The 26558-nt window shown below is 43.5% G+C and overlaps 1 protein-coding gene across 9 annotated transcripts in view; it reads right to left on the bottom strand.

Moving 5' to 3' along the window:
• Positions 1-7626: 7626 nt before the first annotated feature.
• Positions 7627-26558, bottom strand: part of CADPS (calcium dependent secretion activator) — a 356444-nt gene continuing 337512 nt past the window's right edge. For all 9 annotated transcript variants that reach the window (XM_083491182.1, XM_083491174.1, XM_083491178.1 and 6 more), the window contains 2 exons: positions 13476-13580; positions 7627-8912 (listed from right to left, as the gene is read on the bottom strand). In XM_083491182.1, the coding sequence (XP_083347308.1) occupies positions 8733-8912; positions 13476-13580 (285 nt within the window). In that variant the 3' untranslated portion in view covers positions 7627-8732. The remainder of the gene's footprint in view (positions 8913-13475; positions 13581-26558) is intronic.

Here is a 26558-nt window from a genome sequence, read left to right as displayed (position 1 = left end):
ATCCATATCATAAAAAGAAAAGTGGAGGATAGAAATGATTATTGCCTATCTGGATAATAAAGGATCTAAACTCCATAGAAGCACAAAAGATGGACGGCTGTTTTCCTAAAGTGGTGTTCATCTACCCAGCGTAAATAATCATAACCATCATCTTATATATGAGACAAGAAGTATAAGATGAAGAACTGAAACACCTCCAGATGAGAAATGCAAAAGATGTGGTAAGGGTTACAGATTTCTCTTAATCTGCCTACAAGTTCTGCAGCCAGGAAGTTCATATTCTGCAAAGGGAATACACAGTTTGAGGTAAGTAGGTTGCCTTATCTTCGGCAAGTGAGGAACTTCTAGGGCTTCAGATGTTCCCTTCTAACTTCCATCACCCTAACCATTGGCCATGCTGGCTGAGGCTAATGGGACATGGAGTCCAATGATAGCTGGAGGGCCAGAGGTTTCCCAACCTTGTCTTAGGTGAAGCAGAGATTTGCATAGCTCCAGCCGCGGTGGCACCCTGCCTCTCATCCTCCCTTAGGCAAATGTATTGCCTATTCCCTGGTGTACTCTGGTCATTCATAGGATCTGTTTACTATGGGCTACCCCACCAAACTTGGCTTGGGGCAGAATTTAGAGACCAGCAGCCTCCGAAGAAGTTACCTGCTGCTGTTGCCAACCCCTGAGAACCTGCTTCTTCTGTGAACCTGTCACCCACGTATCCTTTTAAACATGCCTCCTCCTACATGGGAACCCACATTTCCTAAGCAAAACATTGTGGAGCACACATCTGAAATAGCAGTTATTTGACCCTTGCCCCACCTTTGCGAGGCGGGCTAGACTGAGAGACAGGAGTGCTTTCAGGGAGCTGCACGGCTGAGCATCATTTCCAGGTTGCCATTTTCAGTTCCCATTGGTCTATCAAGTAACGTACGTGGGCTGCCTTGTCAGCAGCAAACTCAATTTTTGGAATTGACAGGAGAGCAAGAACTGGAGTGATTGCGCAAGGCTATGGTTCCACAGGTGGTGCAGAGTCTGCCCTGTTTTGTAAGGGGGTGGGGAGAACGTCTCGGAAAGTGGGAGACCCAATGGTTCATGGAGGGATGCTAGAAATCAATAAGTGAAAACCTCCCTCTGGCAAGAGAGCCCTGCTCAGTCTGTGAACGTTCACAAGCCCTTGTAGGCTGGTGCATGGGCATCATATTGGACAACCTCACAGCCACTCATGGGGAGGCATTGAAGACATGAGGCCATCAGGCTACTCAAATGCTTCACATAGAGAGTCCTTGCTATAGGGAAGCTGCGGCACATACTGCCTCCTTGGTAACTTTAATATGTGTTCAAGAAGAGATGAGGAGAACCTCAGGCCCAGCTTCTCTGTCTGGTCCTCAGGACTCTCTTTAGCCCTGTCCCCAAGCTAAACCCCTCACTGGCCCTGCTTCACATACTGCTTGAGAGTTTTTGCCTGGCTCGAATGTGTCATTGAACTCGGATAAAACCTCTTGCATGTCTGGATAGAGGAGAGAGAAAGAGTGGTGTGTGTGTGTGTGTGTGTGTGTGTGTGTGTGTGTGTGTGTAGAATCTAGTTCACTGTACAGAGGTAAAATTTACATGTGTTGCCCAGCTCACTTCTGCCTCTGGAGCCTCTGCGAGGTTGCCTAGAAGAAAATGTGGCTCTCAAACTATAAAAGGTCCCTCACTTCTGCCTTGGGAGGTCAATAGATGTCTACACCATAGTCTGCTAGCTGGAGGAAGAGGGTTCTGTGCTCTATACAGCTCCATGTTACCTCTTTGTGCCCATGCCTCCTGTTCTGTAGCCTCCTAAAGCCTACCCTTGTCTAGATTCTATGATCACCTGCTCTTCTATCCCCATTGCTATATCCTGCTTTAACAAGACCAGATATTCAGGAAAAAAGAATGCAACATTTTGGCAGGCTCCCAAGAAGCTCAGGGTGACATATAGGGGCTTCTTTCATTTGATCCTTTCAGTTCCCTTGTGAAGAAGGCTAGCCCGAGAGAGAAACTGTCCCAAGGACATCCAGGAAGCTTTGTGACTGGCCACAAATTCAAGTCTAAAGAGTCTACCGACCATACCAGGAGTGGGCATTTTGTGGCCCTCAGCCTAATTTTAAATCCACTGTCTCCAGAGTTCTGTGACCTTGCCCTTACATGCTCCTCCACACCTGGGAAAACCAGGGCTCTCCTTTCACAAAGGGGTGGGAAGCAAGAGACAGGGCACTCAAAGTTGTGGCACTGCACACTACTCTGCCTCCTTAAGAAAATAACAGTCACCTTCTAAATGGGAAGCTGTGGGGTTTGTGGAAGAAAGAACCAAGGTAGCAGGAGAGTGAGTGGCTTTCTACAGCTCCCTCCAGGCCAGGAAACACACTTTGCAGCAGGGCGGAAGCCAACTGCTGGAATTTGAAACAAATTGGATTAATAGGTGGTGACATGTGTCCATTTGCTTGCATTGCCCGTCTCCATGCCCCATGAATTAACGCTGCCAAAGAAGGAGAGCTTAGCTGGACTTCCAGAAGATGAGAGAGGATTTGACGTGGCCAGGCATGGTGCTATTAGGGTTGGTGTGAGGCTGGATTCCCTTCCAAATGAAACTGATGTCTAGCAAGGCTTTAAAGCAGAAGCCCTCCAGTCTCCCATTACCAAGGAGAGAACAAGTCTTTGCCATAATTCCACCCCCCCAACTCCACCTGTTGACAACAAAACTCAGAAGAAGGCAGATATCTGCTCCAAGGTGTTCAAAACTATTTTGTGAATACATCTTTCTTTTTTGCTTATATTTTTTGCGGACGACTCTGGATGTTTCCGTATACCTCTGGACTTGGGTGGAAGAGCACAGGGGAGAGCGAGTGCTGCTCCTTGGAAGTGCTCCAGGGAAGCACAGGAATGAGATGATGGTTCAGTTGTTGTTGTTTAGTCGTTTAGTCATGTCCGACTCTTTGTGACACCATGGACCAGAGCACGCCAGGCACTCCTGTCTTCCACTGCCTCAGTTTGGTCAAACTCATGCTGGTAGCTTTGAGAACACTGTCCAACCATCTCGTCCTCTGACGTCCCCTTCTCCTTGTGCCCTCCATCTTTCCCAACATCAGGGTCTTTTCCAGGGAGTCTTCTCTTCTCATGAGGTGGCCAAAGTATTGGAGCCTCAGCTTCAGGATCTGTCCTTCCAGTGAGCACTCAGGGCTGATTTCCTTCAGAATGAAGAGGTTTGATCTTCTTGCAGTCCATGGGACTCTCAAGAGTCTCCTCCAGCACCATAATTCAAAAGCATCAATTCTTCAGCGATCAGCCTTCTTTATGGTCCAGCTCTCACTTCCATACATCACTACTGGGAAAACCACTGTAGCCTAGTGCTCTTGTCTGCTGAAAGTGTATGATCAGACGGCTTGTTCCTCAATGGGAGGGCATGAAGAGGGATCCTGGTTTAATCAAGTAGCAGTTGATGAGGAAGAGTGCTTCCTGAAATTCTGCTGTCGCCAATCATCGTGGTGGAAAGCGCTGGGCTAAAGGGACAAATAGTCTCACCTGGTATAAACAGGTTCCTAGATCTTGGATGCTCCTGCCATCAGGGCAGCGGGCTGAATACTTTTTCTCTCCTGCTGAAGGTTGCATTCCCTTGGGGATAATCTGTTGGGTGATGCTGAAGCCAGCGGCATGCAACAATATGCACGGCAAGCCAGGAGTTTTCCAGGAATCGGAAGATGTATTCCTTGGTTACAGGAGTTCTCAGAGTACATTTTGTTTTCTGAGTCAGCAGATATTACTGACGCATCTAAAACATTTTGTTGCCACCATGAGGCCTAGCTACATGCTTTCATTCTCTAAAAAATAAAAGTTCCCCATGAAAGCTAAATTTGCTACCTATTTCAGATTTTGCAGAGTGCATGGAATCTGGCCATGACCTATGCTGTGGAAGAAAACCGCCCCAGCTCAATGCTACTGGTGGTTCATATTGTCTCCTGCTGTTGAGTTGATTCCTAGTCGGTTAGCATCAAATCAAACCCATTATTCCATTCCAATCAATGCAAATCAAGCTCTGCCTAATGAAATGGAGTGAGGGTATCAGGCGTGTGTGCAGCCACCTTTGCCCCTGTAGCCCCCAGGACCTTACTGTAAGTACAGATCCCGATGAGATGGCTGAGGTTGGAAATGACCACAGACATGCTACCCAGCTGTGAGTGCCCAACAGCAGCAGACGTTGCAGTGCCTCAACTCAGCTGTTGCTTCTTCCTTTTTAAAGCTTTCACTCTTTTCATTCTATGTTTTAACACGTTCTGTGGCTTCAAGCATACCTTCCTTTGCCCCCCCCTCCCGCTTCAGAGAGAGACACAATAATATCACCACCGATTAGACACCACTTTTTGATTTTTATTCCGTTTGTGTCATTAATCCCTAGTCCGTCGCATTTGAGTTAGGGCTGCATTTAGTTTAATTGGTCATGTTCGTCAGTTTAAAAACTTTTAGGCTGTAACTATACATATACTTTCCTGGGAGTAGGTGCCATTGAACTCAGTGGGGCTTGTTTCTGAGTAGGTATGTATAGGATCGCAGCATTAATTGACTGAAGTCCCTGCTTAATCAAGGACAAGATTGTGTCAGTTCATGTTTGTCTATGTATGTACAGTATATGCATATATGTATATATCACTGCAAATGGCATTTTTAATCTTTAAAAAGAGGTTTTATTTCCCCCCTTCCTCTCAGTGGTATGCCACATATGAGATGCTGCTTTCTGCAATATATACGCATATGGGAATCTTTAAAAAAAGCCCAAAGAAAGCGTGCTTCTTGTTTCAGTAACACTGTTTCAAGCATATACAAATTTGTACAAGCTGAAACAACAGAATAACCAATTAGGCAACTAAAACAGTTATGATTAGTGGTCTAACTTTATTTAACTGGGTTGCAACCCTCACTTCAATGGGATTAAAAAAAATATATTATCCTCCTTCCTTTGGCCATGATGTCGTCCACCCCTGCCATCTTTTCACAGTTTTCTTTTTCTGTTATTTATTTGTTTCATAATAATAATAATAATTTATTATTTATACCCCGCGCATCTGGCTGAGTTTCCCCAGCCACTCTGGGCGGCTCCCAATCAAGTATTAAAAACAATACAGTGTTAAATATTAAAAACTTCCCTGAACAGGGCTTATAATTTTTAAAATTTATATGCCCCTCAACTGTAAAAAAACAAAAACAAAACCCCAACAATCTCAAAGCAGTTTATATAAAAATAGGTAATGTGATTTTAAAGAAGGACCCGTTCAGGTGTAACTCTTTTTGACAGGAGACAAATTGGACAGTTTATTGACTTGGGGTTTGGTGAGAATGACTCATGGGTCTTATGAGTTTAGAGGGTCTTCGCAGTAGGTGTCATGCTGTACAGTTTGGATTCTAGTTAAATGGCATTTTAACTTTGGTTAGCAGATCCTGTAGATAAAACAACCAGACAGGGCTGTTGTCTTCATGCCCCATTTGTGGGCTTCCTGGAAGCATCTGTCTGGCTTCTGTTTCAAACAGGATCGTGCTCTACGTGGACCCTTGTTCTGACCCAGCTGGGCATTTCTTGTGTTCTTTGTACTGTATTCACTGCAGTTCAGAATCATTTCTCATATTAAACTCAACCCTCCATCTGTGGGTTCCCAAATGCTCTTTGGTGTTCACTAGTACACCTCTTTCTTTCTGCTGCCTATCCCACCCATTTTGTGCTGGCATCTACCATAAACGTGCACCTCATTTTGCTCCTTTTTTTAACCGAAGAAAGTCTGTACGATGCCTAGCATCTCCAGCTAAAATCTGTCAAAGACTCCAGACTAAAAGCTTGGAAAGTCCCTGCCAATCAGACGAAGACACAGCAGCTGCATACGTCCCTTCCCTGTTTCCTCTCCTCTAGTAATTTTTCGCCACTCTGCCCCCGCTGTCAATGAAATAAAATATCCACAACACTCGGTACAGAAACCAGGAATTTGTACGTGAATTAGCTTGGTGCGCATAATTTATTCCAATCAAAGTTTGTTTTATTTTTAACCCAGAATTCTAAGCCCTCTCTGTAACAATATTTCACAGTAGAGGAGGAAAATCCCTCCCATCTGTCCCTTATTAACAAACCTGGGTTATACCTGCACATGGCTTTTTCAGACCAGCTAATGATGCTTCTACTTCTGTGCCAACGACAGTACAGTGGTGACCTCGGTTTACAAACTTAATCCATTCCGAAAGTCCATTCTTAAACCGAAACCATTCTTAAACCAAGGTGCCCTTCCACCGTTCGGATTCCATTCTTAGACTGAGGTAAAATTCACTAACCAGGACACTACTTCCGGTTTTGCGGAGTTCATAAACCAAATAGTTCATAAACAGGGCTGTTCTTAAACTGAGGTACCACTGTACCAACTTAAAAACTTCTGTTCTATTTGCTTGGTATGTCTCAATGCAGGAGGAGTGGTTTTCAGTCATTTTCCTAGTGCTGGAATCAGTAGGCTTAACCACATCCAACAATGTAAGTTTGTGGCCCTTATCTCTCACCACCTCCTCTGACTGTCAGATAAAAATAAAAAATAAAAATAAATCATAGCCCAGACTCTACCTGTAACAATGTTATATGATGAAAACAAAAGGTAGTTCCATTTTTCAAGAAAACCAAATTAGCTCAATTGAAACCAAATTGTAGTGTTGGCCCACCATAATTCCCCCCTGATCCCTTGGAATCCTATTCATTTTGATGCAGGTAGGGAGCATAGGATTTTGAAGATCTCCTCTGTAGGTGGAGCAGACTATCTGAGCCCAGAGGCCTCCTCAGTTCTAGAAGCTGTTGGTTCTCTGCTGTTGGTGCTCTGATAGGTGAAGAGGGCAAAGTACGTAAAAGAGCACCTCCCCCAGTATTGACCATATTGGGCCCTACAATTGGCAGGGGAAAATTCTGTTGGTGTTGTTGCTGCTGGGTGTTGCCCAGTTGGCACTGACCTGTGACAGGGCCTTCTTGGGAGTGGCCTTCCCTTTGCAGAACATCCTCCCTGGTGAGGTGCGCCTGTTTCCATCATTATTAGCATTCAGTAGGAATTTGAAAACATTCCTGTTTGCCTAGGCATTTGATGGCTGAAAGATACTATACCTATACCTAGCAACCTTGAAAATACCAGCTGTGAGATTAAGCGACTGTTTTCAAATGCTCTTCATGTTTTAAACATGTTTTTGTTTCATGATAATTGTTGTTTTACTACTTTTTTGTTTGCTGCACTGGACTTCCTTTGGGAGGAAGGGTTAGCAAACAAATAAACATCTTGAAATAATCAAATGCCTGCATTGTTTCTTTGTTAACTTAGCAAGGCTCACCATGACGAAAACTGAAAGTTGCTGCATCCTATACATCGTGCTGTCTGCTTCTATCCAGGTTTACTTGAAAGTAAGAAAGGCTTCCTTTCAGGGAAGGGTGCTTCTACAATTCTGGCTTTTGTAAGTCAGGAAACAAGTCCCTTCAACTTAAAAAAAAACAACCCAAACCCATCCACGTGAAAAGAAAATTCCTTTATTCTAGGGCTCTTACATTTGGTTGTGGTTTTTTATGTTAGCTCATCTTTTGCTTTCTCTTCCTAAGGCAGACATAAAAAGACTCCAGCGTTTATTCTTAGGACATCTGAATAATTATTTATTGAGAAGCCACAGTCCTCACACTGTTACAACTGTTGGCTTGTATAAGGCAAAAAAGCAAGATGGATCCACTATTTTACACAGAAAATAAAAGCTTCTGGAAGGGAAAGGGGGAACCCAAGGACATGCAAGTTACTGGTCCAAATGCAATGTACATGACAAGATATAAAAACCATTGTGAAAACAAAAGGAGATTTAAATTATGGTTACAATCTACCAAAAGAAATCTTCGTATATCGTCATTATTATTATTATCATTATTAGTTATTATTATTATCCTCGTTATTATAAACACATCTGTATAGTCTAAGATTGTAATTAAAGTTGTCCTTTTTACAAACACAGTTATCGGAACTCTGAACAAAAGTGTAACATTTAGAGGGGGGGAAAGACGCGGACATAAAACAACTGCTCTGAATCAAGGTGATGTGGACAAGGTGATGAAGGTCAACCCGTTGTGGCAATATGGATGACTATTATATTCCATTGGTATGTCACTTCTACAAAGTTAGCTGTATATATTTGGAGGGAAAGTGCTTGGGTCTATTAAACGGGAATAATTCCAACTTCCAGTTTATGCATTTCCTAACCCCCCCACCGCCCCCAAATGTACAAAAGAGGTGTCATTTGTAGTAGCCTCACTCTGTTTCGAAGCAATCGGCATCCACAGGAGAGAAACAAAGATATGAAAGTACTTGTTTCACTTGTCTTCACAACAATTTACCGTCAATGTATATATAGTACATTAATGAAGCATCATTTATACTTTAGTTATAACAGGGACACACCTAGCATGTTTTCTATGCAGTTTTTTTTTCCATTAACAGTTTTAAACAACGGTGTTCCATATTGCTTATGAACATATAGATATGAAATCAGGAAACTCAATGGATCGAAACAGAGGTGCTAAATCTTAAGTACCACACAGCTAAAATGGCAATTGTATTGGTAGACTTTCCATGGGCATTTAGAGCAGACAGAAAATTTCCTAATGTGGCTAAACTGAATAACAGACTAGATTACATGCACTGGTTTCCAGGCTACATCCAAGTTGGGGGGCTTCTAGATCTGGAGAGTTAATCGTCCTCTTCATCTTCTTCATCACTGTCTTTCATGGTGATTCCCTGGAGCCCTCCGCCTTCACTTACTGAGGCTGTGGCTTCTTCTACAGTCAGACGGTTTCGCACGGTGTCATAGGTTTTGCTATTCAAGGTGGAATCCAGGACTCCTTGCAATCGGAAATCTCTGTATGTTTTCTAGGGAGGGGAGGGGTCACGTTGTGGAGAAGAGGAGTAGAGAAAATAAATCACAAACAGGACAAAGTAGGGTTCGTATCATCAAATCTGTTCCAAGTCAGTTCTCTCTCTCCCACCCCCCGCTTTTAGAGAATGTTTATACCTGTGGTATTCTTTGGCCATAATTCTCAACCCACTTACCCCGAAGCTGGGCTGCTGAAGCAAATGGTAAACACTGCGAGGCTTATACTAGCATTGGCCTTCTGAATATCAGCTGGCACTGACCAAAGAGGCCAAGTTTGGTTCTTTATAACTCAGCGGATGTCCAAGTTGGTACTGCCAACACCACACACAGATTGATTACTATTACGACACATTCAACCCAGTAATAAGACAGTAATAGTACAGGATATCCCTATCCAACTGTGAGCATCCTAGTCTGGTAGTCTATTACAGTTGGTTCGACTCTCAACTGAGGAGAGTGGTGCTGTGCTCAGGTCCTGCTTGTTTGTATATGTGTGTGTGTATGTATGTGTGTATATATATATATATATATATATATATATATATATATATATAGGCATCTGGTTGGCCACTGTTAGAACTGGATCTGGATGAAAAAGGCCTTTTGCCAGACCCAGGAGGACTCTCCTTAAATTCTTAGTGTTAATTATCTGATGTGCGTGTGTGGGGAATAAATCCAGTCTTTTGCTGCTCCCCACCCACAGTATGGCACTATTGCTGACAATCTGATCAGTGCTACGTGCTCAAACCCTCAGCTGCTGCATTGGGCCAGAAATGACTTGTCCGCTGCCCATTTGTGCATAGAGTTCATCATCCCGTTGTTCTCAGCAGAATCAGGATGTGGCTCATTTTTATTGGTAAAGCCAAGTGCCATTGCTTCATTGCGTTTTCTGCCGTCTCCATAACCTCTGTTAGTGACTCAACTTGCACGTTTCCGTACAGCCTTAAACATAAGTCACTAATACCAACGGGTTGCGTGATGGGGAGGAGACTCTTGTCTGTGGCCACCACCCCTTCAAACCAGCTTCCATACAACTAGAAACTTTAGCTGTTGTGCATCTGTCAGGTGAATAGGAGTTCTGGGGTGGTTTCAGCAGCAGGGAAACCAAAGAAGTCATGCGTGTTGGGTGAAGACATCTCTGCCCCTTCTCTGATGTGAACAACACCAGGCAAATGCAACTTGAAATGCGGCAATGAGGAAAGAACCTTGCTGCTAATGTGAACATACATCCTTAGCAGATGGAAGTCAGGCTGCTTAGCTTTTCCTATGCCTACAAAACCACCTGTCCAATTGCTCACCCAGCCATTTGCCCCCTAGCTGGGCTTACTTCTATATTTGGAGAAGCCTGGTTGGGGAAAAGCATGCTAAAACCACCATTTATTAGGGAGAATTGGTGGTGGTGGTGGTGGGGAAATTAAGCATCAACTCCCCACACTATGAGAAAAGAGAGGGTTGGACAACCCTGCACTTGTCCCTTGCAAGACAATTCTGCCCATGCAAGTGGAGGGTAGATTGTTTACAGAATAGATAAGTTGGAAAAACTGCACTGTCCACAAATAGTTATTATTTGTATTTGACTAGGTTTAGAGTCCCTTTGTTTTTACAGAACACAATTGCAACTTAAAAATGCAAGTATTAGTAAAATTCACATGCTATTTAACACCATGAAACAGTTTAAAGGTGTTTTGTTGGATAGCAAGCACGCCTAGAGAAAATGTTATTTTTTATTTTTATTTTTTTGAGCAATTGCATAGCTGTAACAGCACACAAGACACCTTGAGTGCTTTTCGGCACCCCTCAAACTAACACATAATAATAATGTGCTGATACCTATCGCTTTTATTTATGAACATTAAAAGCGTTTTAGTAATTTATTCATGCCTTGATTTTCAGAGTATACAATTCTACTATTTTAGCGCTCTTCAATGAAACAGAACCACATAGAACCAAAAATGATCAAATATGTATTTACCTCCCCCTGTGATCTTATTATTTCATGTAAGCCACTGAGATTTCACACTGAAATAATTATCATGTGTCCAGTACACACACACACACACACACACACACACACACACACACAGGGATATCTTATTATCTCTTTGCAGTCCTTTTTAAAAGGCTGTAAACACCTATTGTAAGAGAAATAATTTCAATTACCTATATGCATAATTCAGATTTGTATTTACAATAGCAATTGCACAGAAACTAAAAGTGAAGTCAGTGGTAACAATTTAGCCAACGAATTTTGCAAATGTGAACATCCAAAGGGAAAAAATAATAATGGGTGTAATCAAACATATGTCTAGTTAAAAAACAACAACTGCAAATGATGGCTGATAAATCATGGCTTGTCTGACCAAGAATTAACCGTGCACCTGTGCAACCCTTCCCTGCCTTTGTGCATCCAGCCTGGTACTTTTATCCTAGTTCATTATGCTTCAGTGTTCATGACATCAAAATTAACTGTGGTTTCATATACTTCTTTGTAGGCAGTGATTAAACAGCCATTTCCCTCTTGGGCTGTCCCAGGAAACTATGGTTCAAACAAGCTAGAAGTGCCAAAGCTAGATGTGTGAGAAGAGAGGATGGATGAGGAGGGAACATGCAGGCATATTACTCATTCTCAGTGACAAACCATTGTTTATCACCCCAATATTGCTACATTTGAACTTATGATGGTACAATGCAAATCCTGCCTTTATTCTACCCCACTAGTCTAACGTTTATCAAATTTCTTTCCTGGGAAGCAATGTGATTGTGGGATTCAGCTATGTACTTGAAATGGTTGTGAAAACCAAATGAGACCATAGTGGGAGGAGGCAATCATGGACCTATGGTTATTGGTCTTTTTTAAATGTCCCAGGCATTCTGACCATTAAGGTTTTATTGCGCTCCTGAAAAGCTCCAATTCAATATTCCCCACCCCCCAAAAGGCAAGACACCAAATGTTTCTCCTTCAGGTCACCAGGTGTGGGGTTGTTAATCTGAGATTCTGCTGAACTTTATCATGCCCATGGTGCCATTGGGCCTTGGTGGAGGGAAAGATATGACATATCAGGCAAGGAGACAAGGTGTTAGAAATGACATTTGTGATGGATGGGGAACTGGTACTACTTGATAAAGCAAGCAGGAGGCAGAAGGCATCTCTCCAACATATAGGTCAGTTTTCCCCAACCTAGTGCCCTTCAACCCTGACCACTGGACATGCTGGCTTGGGCTGAGGGGAGTTGGGGAGTCCAATATCTGGATCACACCAGGTTGGGCAATGCTGATACAGGGAAATACTGTAGGATAAATCTTTAATATCTTGAAAAAAGTGAAGTTGGAGATGTGCCCACAACATGTACTCCTGAATCTGCTTTTGCCAGTAGAATTCAGTAGCTAAGTGGAGTTGGGCCTAGATTCACCCATGGACTTTCTTGGTGGCCTTGAGGAGGTCAATACCTTTCAGCCTCAATTTTCTATCTGAGGAAATGGAACAAGGCTAGATAAGTTGAATAAGGCCGGGGCTAAAATACAGCCCTGCTTGACTCCTTTGGTGGCTGGTACAGGGCCAATTAGTTGCCCATTTACTGAGGTTCTTACATATAACTTGGAGTCTTTATATAGGCTTTTTATCAAGAATAGTAATCTTTTGTCAATGTTGGTAGAATTGAGTTTAGCCCAGAGTTTGACTCGTGAGATCGAGTCAAAAAACAAGGCTAGATTTATACCCTGCAACAGTGATACGGCAACCACTTGAAAAATGGAACTGTTTTGGTTGAGGGATTGCAGTGGCATATTGAAAATCAGCAAAAACCCACATAGGCGGTGATTCACCCAGACACTATCCTGCATGGCATTGTACCCATATGCTTCTTGTTTCAAGTGCTATCACACCCCTATTGTATCACATGCCTGGGGCCCCTTCTGATTTTATAATTAGTGGTGTGGGAACGGGTGCAGTACAACTCCTTCCTGCATAATTTAGCGTCGTCGGATGTGTATGATCACATGACAAGCAGCCCATCTCATGCAGCCACCTTATGCCATTGTTGCACTCTCTCCAGGAACTGGAGCAATGCCGGACTGAGAAGCCACTGCAGCAGGAATGGGGAACTTGTGGCCCTCTGTCTGTTGGTAGACTCCAACTCCCATCGGTCCCAATGACAGGAATGACAGACATTGTAGTCCAGCAACATCTGTAGGACCATGGGTCCCCTGTCCCCATGCTATATGGGTCCCCCCAAAGTGTGGTCATGCTTCTGATGCTGCCTAGTGGTGCAGGAAGGCACCACACGACAGCTCATCTCATGCCACCAAAGATAACATCAGAGCCACACCTGTGCACTTAACTAGAGCTCTACAACAAAGATGAAAAACAAGACAGTACAGCAATGTTTACCTAAGGATGGGTTGGATCCGACTAAATTCTTAAACAGAGCAGATGTGCTGCTACACGGATGGACTGAAGTTAGTCATGTCCATTGATTTCAATGGACCTGCTATTTCTTTCGTGCACGGAACCTCTTTCCTCCAAGAAACAAAACAGCCTGGAAGTAATAAAACATGCTCACCTTTACTATCCTGATAAGGGTTTTCAGTTGATAGATGTGGAGCTGAAGGTCCATGCGGTCTGTCAGCCAGGTGCAAACCATGTTCATGGTGCTGGTGTACCATTGCTGCAAAAGAAGCGAGAGCTTTCCGAGGAACATGCCAAAGAGCATATATTACGTGCCAAGTATAAAACACAGAACACAGGCAATTGGACATGATCAGGTCTGGCCTCCCCACCCTCCCTTGCCAGTTTGCCAGCACAGGCTCCTTCCTAAGAAGAGAATGAACTTTTAAGCCCACTGAGGTCCAGGAGCTCTTGTCTGGCACACTTGGATTCACTACGTGATCTAGAACCTGTATTAGAAATTTTCTTCTTCTTAGAGGAATCCCTGCGTCGCAGCGGGTTGGATTAGACAACGCTTGGGGTCCCTTCCAACTCTACAATTCTATGATCCTAATTTTTGTTTTGTTTTGCATTACAATTCTATATATCTTCTGTTATTCAGGAGGGGGAAACGGAAGTCTGACACTGTCATCAGACTGAATGCATATGTACTTGTCTTGGACTCCCCCCCACCCAATTTGCAGAAGGTGGAACAGGAGTAAAGCAGACAATTCCATTGCTTTCTCATGTGTGAATCTGTCTGCAGAGCTTCACAATTTTAATTGTGTTTTAAGGGTTTCCAGGGACTCTTCTCGCCATGAGATTGTTGTGGGTGAGCTGAGAGTTTGTTTGGACCCTGGGTGAGAACCCGGAGGCTGAGAGGAAGGGTGTGTCAGAATGAAAATGAACTGATATTGATTTATACAGTGTGTGTGTGTGTGTGTGTGTGTGTATATGTAACTTTGTATTAATGTAACAGTTTACATGTAACTGTGTTTTTGCGTGTGCAATTAAGTTGTCTGTTGTTGCTTCAGTTTTCTGTGCACTGCTTGGATATATTTTTTATATATTAAGCCGGTATAGAAATTAAATAATCAGCCCATAAACCAACCTTTCAGGGGCCACATGGCAGTGGTGGGTAGAGCAATGAGGGCACATTTTACCTTTCTACAGTTGTGTGGTTTCTATTCACATCTATCTCTTGATTCTCCATCCAGGCAAGTAAGAGGAATTGCCTGGGTTCAAGGAGAAGTTTCAGCCTGGCAAAGACACCCAAAGAGGATGTGAAACAGGGTCAGTGAGGGGTGTCACTTGGAGAGAGTCCCAAAGGCCAGAAACAGAGGCTTGGAGGCCCAGCCCCGTTGCCAATGAATGCCGAAAAAGTGAGCACATAGCAGTATCCCTACCACAGGCAAGGCGCGGGTTGAAATATGCTTGCTTGCAGTGATACTCAGAGAGTCCTTGGACTGGGGCGAGAGTGGTTTGCAAAATCTACTTATTATGGATTTTCCTTTCTGAAGGAGTGCTGAAAAGTATCCTCGGCTGCCAAGTTCACAACAGGGTCCCTGAGGCAGCCGAGTAGGGGTGTGACAGCTTATGTTGTCAGGCAGTCCCCCACATTTCTTATTAGACTTGCACAATTCAAGAGGGTACGTTTTTCGTTCTGTAACTTACTCTAAATTACTCAGCTCTGCCTTTTCTCAGACTGTCACAAACAGAATGTTCTCATTCTCTCGGAGGCTTTTGGGCACAGGCTACCTCATAAATATTTATCGCTTCGGCTTTGCATCCCAAGGTAATGAGGATCTCTTGTTTAATACACGCTGCTTGTTCTTTTTCCACCCATGTAGCCCTGAGGCCTTTTCAGTCCCAGGGACAGCCAAAGCACCACCGTTTGCCTGTGGCTACAAACATTTCCAGGAATGAAGTGATTACCATCTTTGCTTTCCTGCTCTTCTGCATTTATTTTTTTAGGGTGTGTGTGTGTGTGCAGATTCAACTCAGATGGTTAAAGATGGTTAAGCTTTTCTCTGTCAACATTAAAAATTAAAAAAATGAAACCTTTACGGAAGTACATGCTGCCGTATCGTGAAATATCAGGGTGATGCCCAGTGATATGTATACAATGAAACAAACCACCGTGAAAGGCAAATTAATAATAATGCCTGCTGAATCTCTGTCGGAACAACATGGGACCGGCAATGCTTACGGTAAATGTCAGTCAGGGGACAATTAACAGTGCTATTTCAAATGATCTAAGTTGACTGGGATATATAAAGACTCCGGCTTAAGGTATCCTGGAACCAAGAAATAGCAATTCACCATTTATATCAGGGCGGTCCAACTTTTCATACCAAGTGGGCTGCAATAGTACTTCGACATGAAACCTGCGAGTTGCACTCTGCCTTGTTGCATGGGGGGCAAGGCCAACATTTGACACTCCCCAGCCACCACGCTGCCTTCCCAGAACTGGCTAAGCGAGGCAGTTCTGATAGGGTCCTTGAGCCCTCTCATCTCCTCCCCAAAGTTGGGAAAGCGCTAACTAGGATTTGGGAAGGAGGCAGGAAGACTCTAGGATCCTCTCAGAGCCCTCATACCTCCTTCCCAAAGCCCAGCGTCTTGCTTACCTGGCTTTGGGAAGTCAACTTGAGGGCTGCGGGGTTTGTGTGGGGGGCATCATATGTTGCTGAGGGCCACGAAAAAAGGCCTTGAGGCCTGCATATTGGACCAGCCTGGTTTGTATCATTCTGCCACCTGATTTGCCCCTCTAGGCTGAACACAACTGTCCCCTGCCAACGTTGTTGTTTTTTGTGAGTTATAGTACTTAAGGCTCCTAAACACACTTACCTGGGAGTAATTTTTGAACAAAACACGCATAGGATTGCTTTGTAACTTTCAGCTTGTCCCACCGTTTTCCCTGGGAAAGCCTGCTGTTTACTGCTGAATCAGAATAAACGTCAATCCCTGGAAAACCTGATTGACGTTTGTTCCGATTCAGCAGTAAACAGTGGGTTTTCCCGGGGAAAGCAGCGGGGGAACAGAAAAAGTTATTGGATCCATGCCTAGAAATCACAGGACAATCAGAAGTATGGACGAGCCCATTGCTACGTTAAAAACATGCAGCTAACAGCAGAAGCCTAGGGATGTCTGCTCAGGTGTCCTACTAAGCTCAATGGGACATTTCCAGGTATATAAGATCACAACCATATAATGCTAAGGTGAGTCAGGGGTGCTCCACTTACACAGTACATACCGGAGAAAAGCTAGTAGCCAATTGTCACCACTTTCAGTGGCGGAGGTTACACCCCTAAGCACATCTCCTAAGCTGTAGGGATGGGCAGATTGCACTATTTCTGGCACATGGTCACTGAAAACCCTATCCTGTCCCATTCCCACATTCATCTGAAACTTTTGTTGATTTAGCAATCAGCATGAACCCCCCCCCAGCTTTTTAATTTTCTCACACCTCTGCATTTCTGTCTATACATTTAACTTGGCACAGGTGTAGCCGATGTGACTCTTAGTCATGCTGGCTGGGGTCAATGGGAGTTGGCATCTGACCGTGTAAAGGGCACCACGTTGGCTACTTCTGACTAACAACAACAACAAAAAAAAAAAATTATACCCCGCCTGTCTGGCTGGGTTTCCCCAGCCACTCTGGGTAGCTCCGAACAGAATATATAAAAAAGCGGCAAAACACCAAACATTAAAAACTACCCTAAACTTAGCACATTTGTGTAAGGGGATTGTGCCCTGAGTGTTCTATGAACCCAGCAACAGCCCTGCAGGGCAGCACTTTGGGAATGCCAGCTTGCTGAAATACAGGCTGGGATAGTGGAGGGTGGTAGGCCCTGAGCTCCTAAAAGTAACCACTAGTAGGCAGCAACACAGGAAGCTGCCTTATACGGAGCCAGACCATTGGTCCATCTAGCTCAGCATTGTCTCATCTGACTGGCTGGAGCTCTCTAGAGCAGGGGTTGGTAAAGTTTTTGTGGCTTGGGCCGGTTCACGGTCCCACAGATGCCGTGGTGGGCCAGTGTGTGTGTGTGTGTGTGTGTGTACGCACAAACGCTATTTCCGGCGCTCCTTCCAGTGCGGAGGAGGCGTGCGCCTGTAGCCAATGGGAAGCTGGCCAGCGTCATAGAAGGCGGTCCCTGCTCTGCTCCGCACCAGTTTAGCGCAGCGCACGGGAGCCAACCAAGCAGGCGCCGGGGGTCCATGGGCCGGTTAAACGACCCCTTAGGTTGCCGACCCCTGCTCTAGAGTTTCAGACTGGGTGGAGGGCATTCCCAGCCCTGCCCTGAGATGTATTTTTTGGACCTGTCAACATCAGTGTCTGCAGAGCTGCTGAACTTCATCTCTGAATATATATGTAAGCTGCATTTGGGGGGATGGGGGGGGGGAGAGAGAAAAAAATGATATGAATAATTCTGCAAAGTAACACACATTGACGGCGGCAGCAGCAGCACATTTGATGAAAGCCCGCTCTGGGTTCCTGCGCTTCGAGGGAGGTGGTGTCATTACACATCCACCAGAACATCTGCAAACTCCCATTTCCTTTTGGTGGGTTTGAATGGGAGCCTGACCTCCTGTTCCTTGCCATGAACCTTGAGTTCACACTCACAATTTTACATGTTACAGGAAGCCGCAGCTCACTCCAGGGGTGCTGCAAACAGAATCTCAGAAGCCAGATGCAGCCCTGCTTCTTTAATGCACCTGAAGGAGCTGTATTCTCCATTCAGAAAAGAAAGAAAAGAAAAACAGAAAAAGAAGGAGGAGGAGGAGGAGAAGAAGAAGAGGAGGAGAAGCCCACATACTAGTAGCTTAAGGTCACTCTGGCCTTTGTAAAGAGTTGGACAAAACCAGGAATGCGTATGGGGCTGAGTTGTCAGCAGGGTAGCAGAAGGATTACAAGGAACCTGTGACTCTGCCTCTTTCTGCCTTTGCTAGTAGCTTTTGTGTGTGTGTGTGTGAACAAGTGCCATACAACAGATTGAGGCTGGTATAAAGGCCTGGGACTGTGCAAGGAGACCCCCGCTGGGCCTCAGCTGTGCTTGCAATTAGCAATAAGCATGAAATGATTATTGTTGTGGTGGCTGATGGCAATCTGAAGTGACAAGTTTTATGGGGGGGGGGAGTTAAAGTAAGTGTGTGTGTGTGTGTGTGTGTGTGTGTGTGTGTGTGTGTGTATGTGTTAAGATGTTCAGGAAAAGTCCTCCCCCTTTGCTTGCAAACCCATTAAGCAAAAGCTCCAGTGCAGTTTAGTCAGAACTATTTTATGTCATTCACAAAGGTCTTACAAAGTCCCGGCTGAAAGAATATTTTCTTCCTCTCACTGCCTCGGAATGGAGTTTTTCTAGGTCATGGATTCTTCACTGCCCTATTTAGTGTCAAAAATACCCATTTGCCTCAAATTAGCAGAAAGCTTGTAGTGAAGGGCGAGAGATTAAGCATACAAAATTACTCAGCAGGCGGCCGCTGGATGGATTTTGGGGGGTTGAGAGGTCTTTAAAACTGACTACAAGACATTATATACTTCTGACAAAAGAACATAGTAATCCTACCTGCTTGCTTTAACCACTGTTGTTTGTCCATTATTTTGTGCTTTAATGCCCATGAGAGCAAAACTACGGGCAATGCTGCTCAATAACCATAGTAACTCACACCCATGACCCCTCAGTTCAGTTCTGGCTCTCCAACCAGAACGAATCCAGGCTGCTCAGCCCTATTAAGAATAAACGGAGGCAGGCACTGCACTGAGAAACTCAAAGGACAAGGCTGTCCTTTCTCTCTCTCTCTTCTGGACTGCGGGGCTCTGTTTTGAAATACTCAAAAGAGGCTTTGCGACAGACCTTTGAATTCAAGGTGTTCCGAAGGTAACGGATTCAATGGCGTGAGGCAATTTTTCAGCTACACCCGGGATAAAAGCAACACTAGTCAAGGGAAGCGAACAAAAGGGGCATGTGCTCATGGGTGATCACAGCCCTTTTTGGTTTTCGGAAGGCAAGTTTGCGGCTAAATAGCCAGCCCCACTTCAATAGACCAGTAAGGTACAAAACCCTCAGACATTCATTTTTCACCAACTCCATCTCTCTCTCAATGCGCTTTCGCTGGGCTTAGCTGTTGGAGCTATCAATGTGAGAAGGAGGGACCATAGTCAACCCTATTATACAGTACATAAGGTGTTCAAATCTGCTTGACTTTTCCATGCAAATGTAAATTGTTCCTAGGGATTCTTAGGTTCAGTTCCTAACTAAACCTGGTGCCACAGAAAATGCACCTCCATGCTAACCTGAGGATTTTTTAAAATTTTAATTAAGTTGTGTATAAAATGCTCACACAATTGGCTACCCTTCTCTCACTTCATTAAGACAAAATGAGAATAAGATATTGGAGACGAATTAGAGGAGCAACTCAGGGAACAAAACTGGAATAAACTACCATTTGGATCTATCCCAGTTAGAACTTGAGAAAATGCTTTAAAGATAAAGATGGGACATGGGTCCAGCCAGAGTATATAGGATTAATCACAACACACCCAACTTTTGCTGCCGAGAATGCAATTTAACTGGCTCTCTCATACACTTGTGATGGCTTTGCCCCAAAATTATTCCCTTTTGGGGAAAAATGTTTTCAAACAATCAATTGATAGGACAAATATCCCTACTGTCTTATTTTACTCCTCAGATTAAGAACATAACCAATTAAGACCTCATCCTCCATTTACTAACTGCAGCTAGATTAGCGACTGCAAAACAATTGGAAAACTTTGAATGCAAATATTTTGAAGCCTGGATTTGACAAGTGTGGTACATTGTGCTTATGGACAAATGAACCGTTTCACAAAAGGAATATTGATCTGTGGGGTGAAAAAGACCCACACCTTCTATACAACATAGTTTTCACCCTCCATTGACTCAGGGTACCTTATTGAGAGACACTTTTACATGATTGCCTTTCTTGGAACATCTAAATCTACAACCATCAGCCATTATTTTTCTTTCTTTTCCATACTGAACTCTGTATGGGTGTTTTGTTACTTGAAATTAAAAATCAATTTTTAAACAAACAAACAAACAAACAATCTTCCTTGTTACTCAATCCACCCATATAAAACTTGTTATCGTGTAAACAGCAAAAGAGCTTTAGGGTACCTTAAAATGAGATTTTATTTTGGTAGATGAAATTAAGAACATTGGCTGGATCAGGCCAATGGTCCATCTTTGTCCAATTTTAAGCTGTATTTCAGTCGATTGCTGAATTTTATGCCTTAATGTATTACATAATTTGATGTTGGCCACCCTGAGTCTGGTTCTGGCCGGGGAGGGCGGGATATAAATAAAAGTATTATTATCATCATCATCATCATCCTCATCATCATCATCTAGCTCAGCACCTCAGCACAATCAGATGCCTGTGGGAAACCAGGGAGCAGAGCATGGGCACTAGAGTGCTCTCCCCTCTTGTGGTTTCCTGCATCTGTTTCCAATGAGAAGGAAGATGCATATGTTTCCCCTGTTTCAAAGGTGTGTTGGGGGAATTGGATCCAAAGGAGTCCCCGCACCTGCCCACAGCATGCTCCCAGTCTACCCCAGCACACACATACCATTTTTGTCTCTATTGTTCTCAGTAAGGCAAGAGGTTTCTGTGGCTGCTGGGAGAAGGGGAGGGCCACAGCTCAGTGATAGAGCATCAGCTTTGCATGCAGAATGCCCCAGGTTCAATCCAGGTAAGGCTGGAAACACCCCTTGCTTGGAACTCTTGATAGCATCTGCCAGTCAATGTAGACAGTACTGGGCTAGATGGTCTGGCGTGGTAGAAGGTTGCTTCCTGTGGCTATGCCAGGGGCTGCTTGATGTTGGCTCCCCCCCCCCCCCGTGTTTGGACCTCTATCTCTCTCCACCTTCAGAGGAGGAGATCTGAGACAGCCGATTGGTTAGGTTAATTCATAAACAAAATAATTTGCTGAACTGAAACAGGTGTCCTTAATTAATCAGGCAGCGGATTTTTCAATTATTATTTTTTAAAAATCCTTGTATTCTAAAAAAGTGTCATCTTAAAAGAAACATTCCCGCCTAAGGGAGTACAAAGGGGTTTTCTAATAACAGTAACATTTCAATTTTTTAATTATTTATATGCCACCCATCTGACTGGGTTGCTGCAGCCACTCTGGGCGGCTTCCAGAAAAGTATAAAAACACAAGAAGATGCTGTGACACAGGTATGCATCATCCCCAGACTTTCTCACTTCGGAATATATATTTTTTTCACATATGTAAATTTATACAAAGTTAACTGATTGATTACCAGACTAAAATTTGTAAGATTAATTGAGCAACATTTCTTTCATTGGAAAATAGCTATCATGAATTATAAAAAGGCGACCACAGCAAATGTTCTAAACACACACCTTTGGGGCAACAGATTCAAGAGTGAGTAGAGCTATTTAATTCCTACCAATAATCCCGTTGCTTCCCCTTGCTCAATTTGGCTGGCCCAGATACTGAACTCTGAAATGGCACACCTGCCTGTCTTCTTGCTCAGAGCCTGGTGGCCAAGATGCAGGGATCACTTTAATGCAAGATCATCAGGGATTGGAAGTGAGCCGGCCTTAGAGCCTCAGGGCAATCTAATATTATACAACAGAAGTCTGAAAACAGCATGCAGTGTGGGCTTCGTAATCGTAAGAATCCACTGTATTTGCATTCTTTTTTTCGTTTTGCTTTTCTGGATAATGGAAAAGACATCTACACTCCTAGGCATGTTGCACGGGGCTGGGGCGCTTAAAAACTACCGCACACACACAAAAGAAGGCACATCAACACAGCCAAATGGCCCCCAATGCATCGCTGATTCCAAACAAGCCACTAAGCTACCTGCGAACAGCTCCAACCCTGAGTAGGTTTTGACTTCCTGCAGCAGCTCTCAGTCCTGGTAAAGTGACCTAGTTATTTCTGAGGTCAACTGTTTAATGCTGGGTCAAGGATGACAACATTGCAAAGTTCATATTGCATTCATTTATCCCTAGAGAGATTAGGGGCAATTCTGCCGGCTGATCCCATGGATGTCATTTCACAACTGGTCAGCTGCATAATGGGGCTATTCTTATTAAAACCCAGAAGCATTGGGCAGTCAAAGGCGGAGTACTGCACTGGATGCTTCATGTATCTACCCTCAAGATTTCACTCCTTTTTGCCCTTTCACATAACCTGTCATGGTTAGAGGTCACTCATTACTATCAAATTCACAGGCTCATCTGCGCTGGCCATGGGTGGCTAACCTGAAAATCTCCTGAAGTTTCTGACTTTCAATTTCCATCATCTTTGACCATTGGTCCACGCTGGATGGGGATGATGGGAATTAGAGTCCCAACACCTGGAGGCCCACAGGCTCCCCACCCCTTCACAGTGTTTTCCTAATTGTATCTCAGGTTTGCTAACACAATGACTACAGCATCGTTATTTGATTTCCTCCTCACGTGGGCTCGACAAACACACATTACTCTTGGTGGTTTTATTTCTAAAAGCGGCAGGTTTTGTTTTTGGAAGAACTTAACAATGCGAATCTTCTCAGCAAAACCTGTGTATTTGCAGTCAAAGTACTAACAGCATCTCCTAGAACTTCCTGCTTCTTTGTTCTAACGTGCAACAGATATAGCTTAGGTAAATATCAGCCTACAGATGTAGCATTGATTCAAGGACATCTAAACCTGTTTATCCTGAAGTCTTTTCTTCTTACTAAAGACGACTGGGGACATATGTATTGCAAAAAAAAAAGAGAAGAAAAAAAAGGGGGGGAGCAAATGCATCACTTCTTGCTAAAAGGAGGGCAAAACAGGACACAGATTTGCATAAAATGTACATATGCTAATATATAGGTACAGGTGCAAATATGAAATATAAATATAAAAGATTTCACTATAGCAGGGAAGACTGGAACCTAGTGACCCATGTTCCCACTCAGTCCACTGCTCAGATGTTAACTGATGATGGGCAACTTCAAGGCCTGTTAGGGTTCTTAACTGTTAAACCAGACTTTGATGTCTCTGGAATCAATTATATTGATAGGGAAGAAGCATGGGGATGCAGTTATTCAAAAGAAGACTGGTTGCCCTTATAACAACTTTAACATAGGGGTACAGTGGTACCTTGGGTTACAAACACCTTAGGTTACAAACACTTCGGGTTACAGATTCTGCTAACCCAGAAGTAGTACCTCGGGTTAAGAACTTTACCTCAGGATGAGAACAGAAATCGCACACTGGCGGCGTGGAGGCAGCGGGAGGCCCCATTAGCTAAAGTGGTACCTCAGGTTAAGAACGGTTTCAGGTTAAGAACGGACCTCTGGAACGAATTAAGTTCGTAACCAGAGGTACCAGTGTATTTTGGGTAGTGGTTGTTCCTCACACGCTACAGTGGTTCTCAAAGGTCTTTGGCCAAGGTCTCTGACATCACTCGATACTTGGTCCTTTTCACTGAAGATGCCCAAGGACTGAATCTGCGACCTTCCGCAAACAAGCCTGCTGTACTTCTCAGTCATGATTCCTCCCAAAATACAGAAGATGTATGTGATGTGCATTATAATTTCTGAGATCTGTCTCTTTGTCACTATCAAGCATGACCAAGAATGCAGCTTCTGACTTGGTTCTCAGTGGTTCTCTACTGAGTTATATGGGACATCGTAATCTGTGCACCATTAAGATTGAACTGAGAGGGGCAAAGCCTGTGTTTCACTGAGATGTTCAGGCAGGGAAAGGTTTTGCACTCCATATTTCCATTCGGAGTGGAAGCTCTCTGGGACAAAGCAAACAACTTGCCACATTTATTGAGATACGGAAAACCTCCCTGCCTCCACTCCAGACTTCTGGGTTATCAGGGATGTTTCAAGTCCTCAACCCAACTCTGCCTTAGAATGCATCACAAATGGCTGCCATTCTTACAGGAAAAAGTACCTGGCACCCAATTGTGGTGGAGGCAATTGCCACTCCCAGCAATCCATGGGGAGTTTTTGGGCTAGTGAACTGGAAACACAACGGTGTAAGTGATGTTACAAAGCAGCGAGTAAGATGTCCAGAGCCCTTCTGGATGCTGGCTTTGAATATAGTCTCCATGGAAAGTTGGGGGAAAGGGAGACTTTCTGCCGCAAAGAAAGGGGGAGCATGGTTTTCCATGCTAAAGGAAAATATTTTTCCAGCATTGCAGAGGACTCCCCTGCTCAGTACCTGAGGGCTCCAGTCCTGCCACTCACCACCTGGCCTAGGGCAGGGCCTGACGGGTTCCATAAAGGAATTCTGCTGCTGCTGCAGAGCAGAGGGGGCTCCATTTTTGTTTTGGTTTTTAATTGCTGTTATTTTTTACCTGTCATTTTAAACTGTGATATTAATGCTGTATTCTTAGTTTTAGATTTTCATTTATGTGGAAATGGTTTTCCATTTGGCTGTGTATTTTTTTGATGTGGTTTATTTATTGTTTATGACTTTTGTAATTATGTAAATCTTGTCATGTTGTAAGCCACTTTGAGCATTGTTTTTAACTGTCGAAAGGCGGCATACAAATAAAATGTCGATGGGATCATTCCACATAAAATCAATGCAAAAAACAAGGGTTTTGCCACCCACCATCTCAGATTTTGATGAAACCTGGTGTACATCCTTCCCTTATGGTTGAAAGAAACCCCCTTATTTTTCCCACCTCTATCTCAAACAGTTTGAGATATAGCCAATTTTCATAGTTTTAAATACCCCAAAACTGAAAAACAAGCCTGCACTTTTGAAAAACAACAACCTTGTAATAACAAATGCTATTTTAGATTTTAAGATGAACTTTGTTTCATTAATTTTTTCTTTTGCAGCTATGGAGTATAGGAAAGTTGTACCCAGTAGTCATTCCCCCCCCACACAATGTCCAAAAACCATAAATTTTTGTTACAAGACATAAGAGACCCATAAATTTTATTCTTTGTTGAGAAAGAGCATGTCTTTGCAATAATTTTCACCATCAAAAACTTTTGATTGCATCGTGCCCTAACGCTGAAAATTTAGGTTTTCTAAACCTAGTTTTTCCCGCCAAAAAAGCTACATTTATACATTTTTTAAGGCATTTATAAAATCTTTTGAGTGCTGGTGTATTTTTTTTTGCTGAAATCCTCATCGTGTTATTGATCTCTGTGTAAAATTTCAATGAGATCTCATCATTGGTTATGGAGAAAAAAAATAAAATGCACACAAGGCTGAGGATCTCAAGAGGGACAGAAACACAGATTTCACGAAACTTTGAAGTGCTATAAATTTTAAACCATTTGATAGAGAGGGAAAAAATTTACGTGGGTTGCTTTCAACCATAAGGGAAGGGTGTACACCAAGTTTCATCAAAATCCGAGACGGTGGGTGGCACGACCACGTTGAACTGACGTGGAATGACCCGATGATGATGATCCTGTGTACAGAAATAAGTCCCACTTTATCTTTCAGTGGGATGAAGCCCCTTATCCAGTCAGCCCCTCTGACCCCATCTGGTGCAGCCTCAACCTGCCCACAGGAAGGTTAGGGTTGGAGCAGGCAGGGAAGGAGAAATCTCCCCCAAGCTGTTTAAGCACAGATAGAATCATGCCTGAAAAGCACTACTGTGTGGATATGTTTGCAGCCTTAGATATACTTTTTGAGCCACCGTAATTGGTTTCTGGGGCCATGCATGCGTAGATATTTTCAGATGAGCATAATGAAAACACAACAAAGCTTCTACCTGTCTGGTATCTAGGCCTTCCTTCTTCTGTGGCTGGCTCCCCCTGCCCCATTTTGAAAGCTCAGTTCTGATTTGAATCCTTAGCATATGAGACACCATCACAGTAATAAATCTGCTTTTCCCTAAAACAAACCAGTAAGACAAGTCAACTCTGTTACACACCATTACGATTTAATAGCACCAATATCTATGAAAACTACCACCGAGCTAATGTTGAGGGCATTGATCAGCAAATCTTAACAATTAATGCTTCCAGTAATAATAATGATAGTTTTGGGGGAGATTTTTTCTTCTTCTTTTTTTAAAGCAAGCTCCCTTCATCCTTTTATTCGGTAGCATAAGAAATTAAACACTTGTGGGCTTATTCTAAAGAGTGAATGAAATTGAATAAGCTACCTAGTACTTGAGTTTCACAGCGAGTGCTTGAATAGAGCAAACCTCCTAAGTTGAATAGGTTGCCTTTTGGGACCAATTTGCCTC

Source organism: Podarcis liolepis, assembly GCF_965112155.1.
Source record: "Podarcis liolepis genome assembly, chromosome: 2".
Classification (NCBI taxonomy): Eukaryota; Metazoa; Chordata; class Lepidosauria; order Squamata; family Lacertidae; genus Podarcis; species Podarcis liolepis.
Note: the sequence above shows the minus strand (reverse complement) of the source record. Positions and strands in the feature narration are given on the sequence as shown.